The following is a 16,783-nucleotide window of genomic DNA, read 5'->3' as shown; positions in this document are numbered from 1 at the left end:
ATGAGAAACCTATCGGAATGTGCAAAGTATCAATTAATAAGTTTAATAAAAATAATAAAGTAAAAAATTAAATTTAGTTTTTTTTTTCAATTTGTGACGTAAATAATTGTCAAAAACATCTAGTTTTTTAGGTGTTTTTAATACTTTCTCCATACATTGAATCATCATCATAAACCAGATGTGGCAGATATTAATTTTCCTCGAAAATCATCTTTTTTCAATCCAATTTGACTGGGCTATATCGAAATACGCGTTAGAGAGTGTAATTGTGAATGTTCGTGTGGCGGTAGTGTAAACAGTACCTCAAATCCTTTCAAAAAGGATTTGCGACAACTTAGAGAAAATTTAAGAATAATTTAATAAAATACTAAGCTACCTTTCCAAATAAATCAAATTGAATAGTTTCTACTCGAATGATGAATCAGTTATTTCTTTCCGTAAACAAGGAGGCGATCAAATGATTTACTCAATTTTCGAGGTCCTTGGCAATTAATAAAACAAGGTTACAAAAAAAACACGCATATTTTCAGCTTAACTGAATATCAGGAAAATTAATGTCACGCTATTATTTCATTTAATTCGTTATTGGAAAACGGCAGTTTGAATTCTGAGCGACTGCTTATGCTTTATTTTCAAATAAATGATTTTAACATATCCTAATAAGTATTATCTAAGCAGGACGTAAACGTATAGTGTGTGTTAGCAGTATCGATTACTAGTTTTCTAGCCTAACCATATGGTTCTTTCAAATCAAATTCATAAATTCATATTTAGATATCTTATAAAGTTATTGCACGTCATGTTGCACTCCTATCTCAATAAAACATTTCATCGCCACCTGACTGACCGACGACGCCTGACCCAGGGAATTCCAAGCTGCCTTCTTTTAGGAACTTCAATTTACTTTTCTTCTATAACTTTCATAATTTCATGCAATAACCTAATCATATCCAAAACAGCTTATAGCTTATATTAGGGAAAATCAAAATAGCTTCGTCCCTCTACCTTTACATCGTGTCATGACATCTAAACTAAAAGTATTTTTTGAATCCTCGTTTCTCCTTAACACTTAATTGGTACAAAAGTGCGATGATCCGAGCCTCAAATTGACCACCAGTTCGCGTAGAGTAGAGCAAAGGTTTGAAGAGGGTACTATGTTATGGTCTAAGGGCGATGGTACTCGTTGTGTCTATACTGTTAATTAAATCTTAGTATAATTGGCAATTAATACAAAACGAAAATATCAAACGGATAAAAGGGTATTAAAAAAGGTGTCCAGTGGTAAGTTCGATGCGATCCCGTTTTGTTTGGTAGAAATTTGGTAACCTCAATTGATGAACGTCCTTCAGTCATGTTATATTCATCAATTCTTTTATTATTTTTATTCGACTAATCTTTTTTTTTCTATTTTTTTAACTAAAAGTATTTTTTGAAACCTCGTTTCTCCTTAACACTTAATTGGTACAAAAGTGCGATGATCCGAGCCTCAAGATAACCACCAGTTCGCATAGAGTAGAGCAAAGGTTTGAACGAGGATCGAGGATCTATGTTATGGTCTAAGGGCGATGGTACTCGTTGTGTCTATACTGTTAATTAAATCTTAGTATAATTGGCAATTAATACAAAACGAAAATATCAAACGGATAAAAGGGTATTAAAAAAGGTGTCCAGTGGTAAGTTCGAAGCGATCCCGTTTTGTTGTGGTAGAAATTTGGTAACTTCGATTGATGAACGTCCTTCAGTCATGTTATATTCATCAATTCTTTTATTATTTTTATTCGACTAATCTTTTTTTTTTCTATTTTTTTAACTAAAAGTATTTTTTGAAACCTCGTTTCTCGTTAACACTTAATTGGTACAAAAGTGCGATGATCCGAGCCTCAAGATAACCACCAGTTCGCATAGAGTAGAGCAAAGGTTTGAACGAGGGTCGAGGATCTATGATATGGTCAATGGTACTCTTTGTATCTGCACAGTTAATTAAATCTTAGTATAATTGGCAATTAACACAAAACGAAAATATCAAACGGATAAAAGGGTGTTAAAAAAGGTGTCCAGTGATAATTTCGATGCGATCCCGTTTTGTTTGGTAGAAATTTGGTAACTTCGATGGATGAACGTCTTTTAGTCATGTTATATTCATCAATTCTTTTATTATTTTTATTCGACTAATCTTTTTTTTCTATTTTTTTAACTAAAAGTATTTTTTGAAACCTCGTTTCTCGTTAACACTTAATTGGTACAAAAGTGCGATGATCCGAGCCTCAAGATGACCACCAATGCGCGTAGCGTAGAGCAAAGGTTTGAACGAGGGTCGAGGATCTATGATATGGTCAATGGTACTCGTTGTATCTGCACAGTTAATTAAATCTTAGTATAATTGGCAATTAACACAAAACGAAAATATCAAACGGATAAAAGGGTGTTAAAAAAGGTGTCCAGTGATAATTTCGATGCGATCCCGTTTTGTTTGGTAGAAATTTGGTAACTTCGATGGATGAACGTCTTTTAGTCATGTTATATTCATCAATTCTTTTATTATTTTTATTCGACTAATCTTTTTTTTCTATTTTTTTAACTAAAAGTATTTTTTGAAACCTCGTTTCTCGTTAACACTTAATTGGTACAAAAGTGCGATGATCCGAGCCTCAAGATGACCACCAGTTCGCGTAGAGTAGAGCAAAGGTTTGAATGAGGATCGAGGATCTATGTTATGGTCTAAGGGCGATGGTACTCGTTGTGTCTGTACAGTTAATTAAATCTTAGTATAATTGGCAATTAATACAAAACGAAAATGTCAACCGGATAAAAGGGTGTAAAAAAAGGTGTCCAGTGATAATTTCGAAGCGATCCCGTTTTGTTATGGTAGAAATTTGGTAACCTCAATTGATGAACGTCCTTCAGTCATGTTATATTCATCAATTCTTTTATTATTTTTATTAGACTAATCTTTTTTTTCTATTTTTTTAACTAAAAGTATTTTTTGAAACCTCGTTTCTCGTTAACACTTAATTGGTACAAAAGTGCGATGATCCGAGCCTCAAGATGACCACCAGTTCGCGTAGAGTAGAGCAAAGGTTTGAATGAGGATCGAGGATCTATGTTATGGTCTAAGGGCGATGGTACTCGTTGTGTCTGTACAGTTAATTAAATCTTAGTATAATTGGCAATTAATACAAAACGAAAATGTCAACCGGATAAAAGGGTGTAAAAAAAGGTGTCCAGTGATAATTTCGAAGCGATCCCGTTTTGTTATGGTAGAAATTTGGTAACCTCAATTGATGAACGTCCTTCAGTCATGTTATATTCATCAATTCTTTTATTTTTATTCGACTAATCTTTTTTTTCTATTTTTTTAACTAAAAGTATTTTTTGAAACCTCGTTTCTCGTTAACACTTAATTGGTACAAAAGTGCGATGATCCGAGCCTCAAGATGACCACCAGTTCGCGTAGAGTAGAGCAAAGGTTTGAATGAGGATCGAGGATCTATGTTATGGTCTAAGGGCGATGGTACTCGTTGTGTCTGTACAGTTAATTAAATCTTAGTATAATTGGCAATTAATACAAAACGAAAATGTCAACCGGATAAAAGGGTGTAAAAAAAGGTGTCCAGTGATAATTTCGAAGCGATCCCGTTTTGTTATGGTAGAAATTTGGTAACTTCAATTGATGAACGTCCTTCAGTCATGTTATATTCATCAATTCTTTTATTATTTTTATTCGACTAATCTTTTTTTTCTATTTTTTTAACTAAAAGTATTTTTTGAAACCTCGTTTCTCGTTAACACTTAATTGGTACAAAAGTGCGATGATCCGAGCCTCAAGATGACCACCAGTTCGCGTAGAGTAGAGCAAAGGTTTGAATGAGGATCGAGGATCTATGTTATGGTCTAAGGGCGATGGTACTCGTTGTGTCTGTACAGTTAATTAAATCTTAGTATAATTGGCAATTAATACAAAACGAAAATGTCAACCGGATAAAAGGGTGTAAAAAAAGGTGTCCAGTGATAATTTCGAAGCGATCCCGTTTTGTTATGGTAGAAATTTGGTAACTTCGATGGATGAACGTCCTTTAGTCATGTTATATTCATCAATTCTTTTATTATTTTTAATCGACTGATATTTTTTTTTCTATTTTTTTAACTAAAAGTAATTTTTGAAACCTCGTTTCTCCTTAACACTTAATTGGTACGAAAGTGCGATGATCCGAGCCTCAAGATGACCACCAGTTCGCATAGAGTAGAGCAAAGGTTTGAACGAGGATCGAGGATCTATGCTATGGTCTAAGGGCGATGGTACTCGTTGTGTCTGTACTGTTAATTAAATCTTAGTATAATTGGCAATTAACACAAAACGAAAATGTCAAACGGATAAAAGTGTGTAAAAAAGGTGTCCAGTGGTAAGTTCGAAGCGATCCCGTTTTGTTGTGGTAGAAATTTGGTAACTTCGATTGATGAACGTCCTTCAGTTATGTTATATTCATCAATTCTTTTATTATTTTTATTCGACTGATCTTTTTTTTTCCTTTTTTTCTCAATTATAAGTCACCTTGTATTCTTAACGAAGGTGACCTATTTCTAGTCTCGTCGTTGGTCTAATTACAAACAGTATTATCGTTATATCAGTCTAATCACATCGTTAGAACATTCTTAAATAAAAACAGTTACCCACACACACATACACACACCTTTAGGTCGATATCTCGTTTCAGCTAACGCGTTCTGGATGACAAATGACACGTCTTGTACATATTTATTTATAACCAAAACTCCTTTTTTTCATGTCGACTTTGATTTAGGAGACGGCAATTAGGTGAATGTACACAGAAAATAATCTATAAATGCGAAAACATACTATTAAGGCACGTTATGTGAAAATACGTGCTGCAGCTATCACATACTTCATGGTTGACTAAGAGAATATTGACTATACTGGTAAACATTGTTTTGGTCACACGAACTTACGCGATGATTTTTATTTGTTTTGATGTACCCTCATTCAAAAATTTAGGTGTCATTCGATTCGTAATCGCATGTAGAAAGTTTTTGAAAAAATTTAAGATGCGCTCGCAAAAATTACAAAAATTATAAACAATTATCTAAAAAAATGGGGGTTTCGTTTTTTGCTTATATCTCAAAAACGATTTGAGATATTCTGAATCTAAAAAAGAATTTAAAAGTGGAGAAAATTTCCTAAAAAAACATTATTTAAATAAATAATTAGGTAAAAACTTGAATTTGGGGCTCAATTTATTCTTTAATTAATAAAGCATTTTTCATTGAATCTCAATTTTTTATAAGATACAATGAGTTAAAACATAAATATCCAAGTGCGACTGATAGAGTACTGAAAAAATAAATTATGAAAATGCGACAAAAAGTATAAATAAAATTTTTTTTCAGAAAAAACGCGGTGGTTCTTTTTGTTGTATAAAAAAGGAAAAAAATATATTGAAATAATTGTTTATAACAAATTGTTTAATTAATACTATGAAAACTTAGATAAAATGATTTTTTTCAGTTATCCAAGAACAAAATAAATTGTGATTTAAAAAATAAGATTGCTTAATATTAAATACAAGTGGTTCACTCCATGCCCCTGATCGATAGAGAATTCATCTTTCAGCATGACAAAGATCCCAAAGAGTATTTGAAAGAATTGGGAAGGAAGAATGTACTAAAAATAATGATTTGGCCGACACAGTCACTCGACCTCAAACCGATTGAGTTGTTGTGTAACAAATTGGACATGGAAGTCAGAAAGCAGTGTCCTACTCATCCTCATATTATGGAAAACGAATGGAACCAGATAGACGACGACTATTTGTCGAAATATTTGGCACCGAAATAATATAAGCGAGGTTGTAGGGACTTTAATCAAAAATTTAAATAAGTAACACTTGCAGTTTGTAGTTTTATTATTACTATATTCTTATTTATAAAGTTATGATCTTTAAAACATAAATATCAAAATGGATCGTATTGTTTTAAATTGAAACCAAAGTAACTTAGCATCTCAAAATATACAGAGTGTCTCTCGTATACAGGTCGTTGCCAGACGTTCGTCATCATCCATCATCAATATTTTTGGATGTACTACGTTATATGGAAATTCATAAAACATATTGCATGTTACGTTAATGAGATAGCATGACAGCTATTTTCATTTATTTTTAAAATAAAGTTTGATTCGAAAAACATACTTTTTCAATTTTCCAACAAACACAATCAAATTGAAAAGTTTTTCTAGAAAGTAACACGTTTTTTATTCAAATAATGGATAACTAATATTTTTATTATACCTCAAGAAAATGCACAGGTGTACACAAAATTTGAAAAACGAAAACGGTGCTGTTATTGGTACCCTCCACGGAAATTTCCGTGGATCTTAGAGATACTGAAATTTTTATAGAAACGGATCAGAAAGAAGCTTTTTCCGTATCTCTAAGTCTTACCGCTTGATCCGAAATCACCAACTTCCACGGAAAAATTCGTGGCCATCATTTTAACTTTATGGACCCGGAAATTTTTATAGAAACGGATCAGAAAGAAGCTTTTTCCGTAACTCTAAGTCTTACCGCTTGATCCGAAATCGCCAACCTCCACGGAAAAATCCGTGGCTATCATTTTAACCTAATGGACCCGGAAATTTTTATTGAAACGGATCAGAAAGAAGCTTTTTCCGTAACTCTAAGCCTTACCGCTTGATCCGAAATCGCCAACTTCTACGGAAAAATCCGTGGCCATCATTTTAACCTTATGGACCCGGAAATTTTTATAGAAACGGATCAGAAAGAAGCTTTTTCCGTAACTCTAAGTCTTACCGCATGATCCGAAATCGCCATTGTCCACGGAAAAATACGGGGCCTCATTTTAACCTTATGGACCCGGAAATTTTTATAGAAACGGATCAGAAAGAAGCTTTTTTCGTAACTCTAAGTCTTACCGCTTGATCCGAAATCGCCAACTTCCACGGAAAAAAACCGTGGTCTAATTTTACTTTTAGAAACACGAAAAACACGGATAATAAAACAGGAAACTAATTAGATTTCGAAAAAAAAAGTTGTATTATACGAGGGCATGTTAGTAAGTCTGTGATTTAAGGTCATGGTTGCGTACTGGTCGCGGCGAGAAAAACGCTACGACCAAGTCGCAGTAATGTATTGCATCACCATTTATAACGCTTTTATTAGCGTTTTTGGGACCCCTTGATAAAAACGCTCTCCACAGTTTCTTATGTCGACGGTCATGTTAGCGCCCCATACGTGGTGTTCGACATTTCAACAGCAACGTATTGACCACGTGTCATTCAGTCTGTTGACGCGCAAGTTTGCGAGAAGATGTTAAAAGTAAAAATAGGTTGAAACTGAGGTATTTATAAATGAAATTCAAACAATGGAAAATTATGGATCCAAGTAAGCAGTACTATGTTGCAAACTGGGATGTTCTTTTCCTCCGATTTTTCCGTAAATACACTCCAGCACTAGCCTAGAGCATACTTTTTCAGTGTTACAGCTTGTATGGCAGCTTTTCTGTCTGAGCACATCTAAATTACTATGTTCCTGTGGCGTCGATTGTGTATTGCGCGTCTGCATTCCATCACAACGAATACCTCGGCTTGGGAGACGGCAGCGTGTTCACCAAGCGAAAAATATTCGCTTATTTTGGGGTATCCCCCGCGGAAACCTGCGCTGGCCAAGCCTTTCCTCCTAGAACCGTCTGTGTACCAAATAGCTCCATTACTCAATTTAGCTGGCTTGGAATCACTAATCCACTGCTCACGATGAGTGATGTATGCCTCTAAACCCTTATTATCAACGATCGAAGGCGTCATTTGGTCGCTGCCCATCGCCTGTACCCAAATATTTGATGACCAATTGATCCAGCCCGCAGTTCTTTGTGGATATTCAACCTGTAGGCTGTTCTCGTGGCTTCGAATTGTATCGCAAGATCCAGGGGTGGAAAGTCTCAAGAGCTCTAGTTGGGGCCGTACGCACGGATCCTGTCGCGCTTTTGTTTTCGCTTTCTCTGTGCAGGGCCACCACACAATAGCCCTTTAAAGTAACTACCATATAATGGCTATATTGAAGCTGCTTGAAACTGTTCAACGACCTCATGGATATTGTAGGAAAATGTCTGATCTACCAGAGTAAAAAGTATGTCCCTGAAACTTTCTAGAACCTTTGCCTTCAAATTCTTATACTAAAGTTTGATTGGCTCTAATGTAACTGAAGTTGGATATAAATAATATAATAAGATCTGTTGAGATCATCAAATCCCTTTTCAGTGAGTGGTTTCTCCAGCTTTTGAAACAAGAAATATGTACTAGGAGTTGAATCTGGAGAATAGGGGAGTTACGGAGCAATTTGAAGCTTAATTCGTGCATTTTTATCCTTAGAAACTGCACACAGTTTCATGATACCACACAAATACTCATAATTACACTGTCTGACTGTTTGATCCTATTTTCTTATTTCTACCTTCTGAATTTATCTCAGGTTTAGGGTATATAATATAATATGCTACTTGCATTAATTCTTCAAAATTTCTTCATGCAACTATTGTTATAAACAGTTTAAACAATTTTATCTTTGTTATTGTATTATAGTCTTTATGAAAAAATCTTTCGATATAAGAAATTTTTGGTTTCGAACAGAATAATTTAGATTTGTATCAAATAAAATATAACCTACCAAAATAATAAATTATCATAAACACAATTGTTACCCTACACAATTCAAACATTGACTAAGAGCTGTCTTAGGCTTAATATATGATTAACTTGTGTAATTTAGGTTTGGAAACACTGACATAAAACAACTAGAAGATACATAAATAGGATTGAACTCCTTTTGCTGAATATGTTTAATTTTCATTTATAAAGATTTAACAAAAGTATTGAAATTTTTCTAAAATTAACAATAAGGACTGTCAAAAATCACAATAAATCTTATTATATAACCAACATTTTCTTCTAACTTTGATGCACTTTATATTTTTTACAAATCTCAAACTACTCCAGACATAATAACTATAATAGTTTGCATCTGTTTTCATTTTAAAAGTGTCTCAACATTCCCAGAAGCTTCTAATTCATCTAGACTACAGTTTTATTCCAAAGTATACCTCTAAATCAAAACTGCTTAACCGATATCTACAATTACTTATATATTCCACATGGTTTAATTTCCAAAATCTATTCTATTTTTCTGTGTTTGTAATCACTTTTCACATGTTTTATTATGTATCATTAATATTTGTTCACATAAAGTTTGTATTTTCTTCAGCAGAAAGGAAGAAACAAATTATAAGATTTCAAATAACACTACTGTTCAGTATAATCTCTACCTCCTGTCCACTTTACTGTTTCATTATTTAACTAGTAAAATGAATTAATAAATTTTATCTAAGTTTTATTATTTATCTGAAATTTCAATTAAAAAAATAACTGATCTAATTAAATTTGTATTATAAGTAAGAGGTAGAGAAGTGAAACCTAGAAACCATTAAAAAAATTAATGTTTCAATACTCTTTTTTCTAAGTAGTAACAAAAAATGACCATGGATATATTAGATGTTTCCTACTGTTTTTAAATTGTATGGTAATCAGAGAAATAGTTTCCATAAGCTAATGAATAGGTGCTAATTCAAATCAATCAACCTAACAAACATAATAACAACAGCTTATTTATAAATACCAGTGAACATACTTAGACAGTTGATAAACCCTTAGAATAAGTTTCATGAAAAATTGTTTTGTCAAAAATGATTAATTATACATCATAAAGCTGAATATATGTTCGTCCACTTCATTTTCTAAATATACACCAAATTCCTTCACACCCATAAAATAAATTTCGAATAGATCTACATTTAAATATATTTTATCAAAAGCCAAAAATACTTAATTATTCTAGCATGTGTCTCATCTCATTAATTCAAATGAAAATTTAGCATAATTTGTCGTATCAGTTTTAGATACAGATAACAAAAACAGATAAGGTTATGTAAGTTCAGCTGAAAATATTTGATAAGTTTTATTTATTTTTTTCATAATACTAAATACGTAATTTGAAGATTTTAGATATGAACGAGTAAAAAATTTTTCAATGAAAAATAATCAAATTTAAAATGGTTTCTAAAGGTTCGTAAAGAGATTTAAAATATAAGTAATCCAAAACTTTATTTTTGCTTTTTGGCGCCAAGTTTTTCTTCAATTACGGTCCTGTTGACACAATCAACTTTAGGTAATTAACTACTTTTCCATTGTGATTTAAACGACTGTATTATCGAATGTGTCCTATATAATTACAAATAATATTTAAATAAATATATTCAAGTTTGGATGATATTTAGATCGATAATTGTTTTTGCAAATAACTGACTCGATTTACAAAGAGGTACCTCTCAGTATTGATACAATAAATTGTCATTTCACTTTCATCGAAGAAATATACATGTAAAATCCAATTCTAACCTATATATTTATCAAGGTTGTTTTGGAAATATTTACTTATATAATAACTAAAACACTCACCTTAATATGGTGTAGAATTCACCACCTTTTTAGCGTGGTATCACTAACGTTTCGAGACAACAAAATCCATATTGTTTTTTAAAAATTCACTCATTATTACAAACTACGAACACGCTATTCACCATTTGTCTATAGTATACACCTGTTTAACATTTATGTTTTGACTTGCTGAAACCAGACGCTTACGGTTCTCGGTAATAATATACGCTGTTGCCATATTTCAACAAATTTCAGAAAATTAGAAAAACGTATTTGTAAGAAAATATTTAACAAAATAATTTATTTAAACGTGAATTACCGTAATCAGTAATGGTATTCCAGGCTATACACCAGTAATAGAAAATAGAGCGCAATACAAGTTTTTTGTTTGTTATATTAAATAAAATAATGGATCTCAACAATAGTTTCAGAAATACCAACTATATTTCAAACGATATTATTAAATATATTGTTTTAACTTGGAAATAATATTGAGTTGCCTCGAAACTGACTATCTGACATTAGATTTAAAGTAACGAGTTGCATTTTAACTATTAATAAAATTTCATTGATACTTTACTCCAAGCGAACCCAAATCACGTCTGGGAAGGTTAGTTATTTTAGAATAAGTTCTTTCACTAGAATCTGAGTTCAGAATTGATATTATATTATTAAGAATAATAATAGAACATTTATTTCAAATGAATTCAAGTTTACTTTTTAAAGTTAATTGAACATTTTTAAAAAAATTTCAATAATAACTGATACATTCAAATTTTGTGAATTTAGTAAACGTCTCCAATTGAAGTGGATAAATGTGTGTCTGATGTTGATATGTTATCTATTATATCTGGCATTGTAAAAGTGTATGTTAAAGTTTTCAAATGGAAAAGATAAATATCTCCTACATATTGTAATGTTTTTAAGACGTAATATTATTATAGTTATAGAGTGATAGGTATTATTTACATATAAATTCTGTAAACATTTTTAAAAAGTGTTCATTTATTTGACAGTAATAGTTATCAAGAAATTAGGTTAAGTATTGTAACAGTGGCATTAAAATGAAAAATGAGTAATAAGTAATACACATATTATGTAATATTCCTATATGAATAATTTTTATGGGAAAAAACGTCTCTACGATACGGTACCAACAGTATTCATTTTCTCTCTCGTTCGAGACACTTTATCTATAATGCGCATTATCTAAAATATCAGTGGTGGGAAGATAATAACTAAATGAAGCGCCCAGAGGAGAGAGAGAACAATACACTATTTGTTTCACTTAATAGGAACACTTTCCACTTATAGAAACTGTCCATATAGGAGTATTACAAATATACAATAAACGCTATAAACTATTCCATAATGGGTTTCCGGAAACTTTGATCGAGTCAAATCGATCATTATCTGAAAGTAATCCGGATCATGTTCACTTCGCCCGATCCAAGCTTTCCAATTTCATTCGCAAAAATTTTCGAGATTCCAAAAATACTCAAAATGTCGTAAACTCTTTTTTTCATCATGAGTGCTTTAAATAATATTCTTAATTGAAGTGATTTCATTTCATAATTAACTTCACCCTCTCCACTTTTTCGTAATACGAAGAAAAATCTTCTTCAAAAACCAACGCAAAACTAAGAAGTCCTAATTTTTCATTAATTTTATCATCAAAACTCAAATATAGTGTGTGGAACGCTTTAATTGTAAAATCTTATCTGAACGATTAGTGAATAAACTATTAGGTTTAGGGAAGTAAAATTTGTTTGTTTATTGATGTTTATCAATTTGTTAGAAGTTTGTTAAGTTAAGTTTTGATTCGATTTTTCGTTTTAATATTAATGAAGTGATGAAATATAAATAAGATATATTGTGTATGGTAAGCTTTAATTGTAGTTCCCTTTTAACTCTATGGTGGCGCTAGGTGCGTAGCTGATTGTCAGCCGCTGACAGGACACAGCAAAAAGAGGTTGATGTTGAGTCAAGTAAAAACAGCAATGTTTGAAATAAAACTGAAATTTAAGTGAATAATTGCTTTGTGAAAAATTGGTATAAAAATCAATTCACGAAACAGTAATACAATAAAAATAAATTTGAAGTTCTCCCTAAAATAGAAGCGGCCTTTATTATGGAAATCTAGACTTGCGTTAGTGGTTGATCTAGGTTAGCATAAGCAATTAGCAGATCGATTTGATCCAGTTTACATAAAGTCATTACATAAGCGAGGAATAATAAATTGCTTACTATCAACCCTCGTTTCTTTGCAGTCATAAGTGTTGTGGATGCAGGACAGAAAATAAATAAAATTCGTAAAATATTTTGTTCGCTATTATGATCTGTTATCTAGATAAATCAACTTGTATCAATGCAAACTTACAGGATGTACAAAGTTTGTAAATGAGATATACTCTAATACTGTCATGTCATTTTCAAAGGGAGATAAGTCTAAGGAACTGAAGGTAAAGCATTTTATACAGACAATCACATGTAGTATTAATAGTTTGTGTTTGGCTTTGAAATTTTTTGAATACCCTGTATGAAGATGGAGTAATTATATTGCAAAATTACGATATATATATGCTTAAGGGGGTGATGATTCACTGAGACCTGAAAAATGTGTAATTTCCCCTTCTCTACGCAATTTTCAATAACTATCTCTGCACTTTTATTAATATAAATAAATTGAAGGACTTTCTCTCTCTTCATTTTAGGTAAGTCTACCATTTCTATCAAATAAGCTCCCAAATTTTCTATCATTATTGTAAAATAATCAGATATGTCTTCTGATGATAAATCTCTCAGCACTTCTTGAGTAAGCACATTCACATAGAAATTATTCTGGAACATTTTCTGTATTTGTACATGATGTTCCAGTCTTTTCTAATAAAACTCAAAGATATTCTTTTATAAAAAATAATATTGAATTAAATTTTTCCCAATTACAGTTGAGACTACGAACAGAAGTACTCTTTGAAAAGAAGTAGGCTTCCTCATTTTTCCCCCGGTAACCTTTCACAAAGGCAAGATTAATTATTATATGGAGTATCTTACTTTACCAACTACAACTGTGATGAACTTTACAATAATCACAATTTCTACATTACAATTTATCATGTTTTGCATGTTTTATATCCCATATTTTATAATGGGGACCCAAACAGGGTTTAACCTATCCTCCAAATGTGCTGGTTTTCCTGAAATAAAAGAAGCAGAGGATACTTAAGAGAATACTTCTTCTAGGCAGCTGTAAAGTACCCAATTTAGCTTTCTGTCAAATCTTTTTTTTATAGCATCTAGCCATTGTTTTCTGGGAGAGACAGTTAAGATGCTGTTTATGTTTGAACAATGTAACATCCAGCATCCCTGTTAGATCTACTTCCACAATTTATCACCTTTGCGAAATGTAGGCGTTGTAAAGATTTTTTTGATTCAGATGAGATGGGCACAATAAACAGAAGTAAAATGTGTGTTTTTTTCAAATGACAGCTATTTAAATAGGCCTATCTAAAATAGTATAATTAGTATAGTATAAGTTGTAATGGCATATTAAGGACTTTAAATGCTTTAACCTTCGTGGTGTGACCATCTTTAAACTTTCGACTCCATTCTCTGATGGATTTCTGCAGCATTATTGCCTTTAACCTGTAGAAAACGAATCACACTTGGTGGTAGCATCAATAATGGCGGACATGTTCACGTGGTTGTAGCACAACGCCGACTGGCACCTGAATGTCAAAAATGGCGTAGTGTGTAGTGCGAGAGCTTCGCAGTCGCCTACAGCACATGCCCGCGTAGCATATGTACAGAGGTTGAAAAAAAACGGCCCTCTTATATTGACAACTAACATATCTTAAGACGAACCTAATTAACTTATTGTATTCTAAAATTTTCACAAATTATTTTCAATAAATATTTTCAGAATGGGAATAATAGGAAGATAATTCCAGAAGTAACAATGTTTAAAAAAATGAAAGACGGATTTTCCAAATAACTATTCAAGACTAAATTAAACTTGGATTTTACTATGTTTGATAAAGTCGGCACACCTTTCTGCCATCATTATAATAGCTGCGTTAATATTTCCAGTTGTTACGACAGGCATTGCAGAAGCGTCTGCCACTCTAAGATTTTTAATACCAATAACTCTTAGTTTCTGATCGACTACTGACCATTTGTCGGATACTGGACCCATGCGAAGAGTGCTGGCTTGATGATTTTCTGGATCAGTGGTATGGCGAATAGCGCAACGCCAATATTCATCAGTATTAAAGCTGTAATTGAGAATTACTATTAAGAATAACGATCAAAATTATTTGGAAAACTTTGCTAGTGTCTTGGTGATATTTTCCTACTTGATTGGTGGGTTTCTTTTCAGTGTTCTGGAGAGGATTGGTGTGATAGCTTTTTAAAAATATTTTTGTTTCCCAATTGAATTATTTCTTGTACTGTTTGAATGTCATGACGGGCCATCTGGTTTGAGATTTATCGGGGATTTATTAAAGACCAAGACAGCTACCTTTCCACCAATGAGAAAAAAATGTTTTGCTTAAGAGAAAAAATTATCAAAATTTTTTAATGCATATCACTATAAAATTTTGAGTTTAGATTGAAAAAATCTGATGTTAAGTTGTAAATTTTCAAGTCTGTACTAGAACCTCCATTCGCTGTACACAAAGTCTTGTTTCCAAATGAACTACTAGACAGTTCATTTACTTTAAGAGAAGAAGAAGGATATAAACTAACCACTTGACAAAAATTATGAAAGAAAATCATTTTTTTATAGGAAATATAGTTTTTTGGGATGAAAAAACTAATTTTAGGAAAATGGTATGGTGTAAGACTGAAATGAATAGTTTTTTCTTCCCTAGTAATAGTACATGTAACTGTATGGTCTATAAGTAAATTGTAGCTGTTGGAAGCCCCTACAATTTTTACTGGCAATATTTTTCTATATAAAGTCTCGTCTCCTGTCTTCTTTTATATGATACTACTAGTACTACCTTGTGTGGTTTTTTCACCAAAATTGAAAAGTTTCTTTTCATTTAACGTGCCCCTTCTAAGTACCCTAAGCATATATAGTACTACTGGTACCACCTTGATTACTTTTTTAAAAAATCGGCATTTTTCTTTATTTAACGTGCCCCTAGTACCACCTTTATAATATTTTGCGCCAAAAGCGAAGTTTTTCTTATTTAACGTGTCGATGGTGGGAATCACTAGTATACATGGTAATGCTAGTACCACCCTAATGAATTTTTTCACCAAAATCGACGTTTTTTCTAATTTAACATGCCTCTGGTAAGTACCATGAGTACATATGGTACCATCCTAAGTTTTCTCACCAAAATTAACGTTTATTCTCATTTAACTTGCTTCTGCCGTGTACTATAAGTATTTGTGGTACTACCAGTACCACCCTGATGAGTTTTTTTGGCATTTAACATGCTCCTGCTGATTACCTTGAGCATGTATGGTACTACTATTACCGCCCTAATGAGTTTTTTCACAACAATCGACGTTTTTTATAATTAACGTGTCCCTGCTAGGTACCATGAGCATGTACGATACTACTAGTACTACTCTAATGAGCTATCTCATCAAAATCGACGTTTTTTCTCATTTAATGTGCTCTTGCTGTGTACTATGAGTATTTGTGGTACTTCCAGTACCACCCTGATGAGTTTTTTGGCATTTAACATGCTCCTGCTGATTACCTTGAGCATGTATGGTACTACTATTACCGCCCTGATGAGTTTTTGCACAACAATCGTTTTTTGTAATTAACGTGTCCCTGCTAGGTACCATGATCATGTACGATACTACTAGTACTACTCTAATGAGCTATCTCATCAAAATCGAAGTTTTTTCTCATTTAATGTGCTCTTGCTGTGTACTATGAGTATTTGTGGTACTTCCATTACCACCCTGATGAGTATTTTCACAAAAATCGACATTTTTTTCTCAGTTAACATGCTCCTGCTGCTTACCATAAGCATGTATGGTTCTACTAGTACCACCCTGATGGGATTTTTCACAAAATAAATGTTATTTTATAATTTAACGTGCCCTTGCTAGGACCATGAGCATGTATGATACTACGAGTACCAACCTGATAAGCTTTCTCATCAAAATTGACGTTTTTTCTCGTTTAACGTGCTCCTGCTGTCTACTTTGAGTATTTGTGGTACTACCACTACCTACTTGATGAGTTTTTTCACCAAAATCGACGTTTTTTCTCATTTATCGTGCTCTTGCTGATTACCA

At 32.4% G+C, this 16,783-nt stretch overlaps 2 protein-coding genes across 3 annotated transcripts in view; both read right to left on the bottom strand.

Moving 5' to 3' along the window:
- Positions 1 to 10,782, bottom strand: part of LOC130446293 (probable phospholipid-transporting ATPase IM) — an 80,740-nt gene extending 69,958 nt beyond the window's left edge. The window contains exon 1 of one of the 2 annotated variants that reach the window (XM_056782448.1): positions 10,538 to 10,782. The gene's annotated coding sequence lies outside the window, so the exon portion shown is untranslated. The remainder of the gene's footprint in view (positions 1 to 10,537) is intronic. The other variant, XM_056782450.1, reaches the window with a different exon arrangement.
- Positions 10,783 to 11,501: 719 nt separating this feature from the next.
- LOC130446619 (glucose dehydrogenase [FAD, quinone]-like) overlaps positions 11,502 to 16,783 on the bottom strand; it is a 35,420-nt gene continuing 30,138 nt past the window's right edge. The window contains exon 8 of the mRNA XM_056782986.1: positions 11,502 to 14,790. Within this exon, the coding sequence (XP_056638964.1) occupies positions 14,526 to 14,790 (265 nt within the window). The 3' untranslated portion in view covers positions 11,502 to 14,525. The remainder of the gene's footprint in view (positions 14,791 to 16,783) is intronic.

The sequence above is a fragment of the Diorhabda sublineata genome, chromosome 7, assembly GCF_026230105.1.
Source record: "Diorhabda sublineata isolate icDioSubl1.1 chromosome 7, icDioSubl1.1, whole genome shotgun sequence".
NCBI classification, from domain to species: Eukaryota; Metazoa; Arthropoda; class Insecta; order Coleoptera; family Chrysomelidae; genus Diorhabda; species Diorhabda sublineata.
Note: the sequence above shows the minus strand (reverse complement) of the source record. Positions and strands in the feature narration are given on the sequence as shown.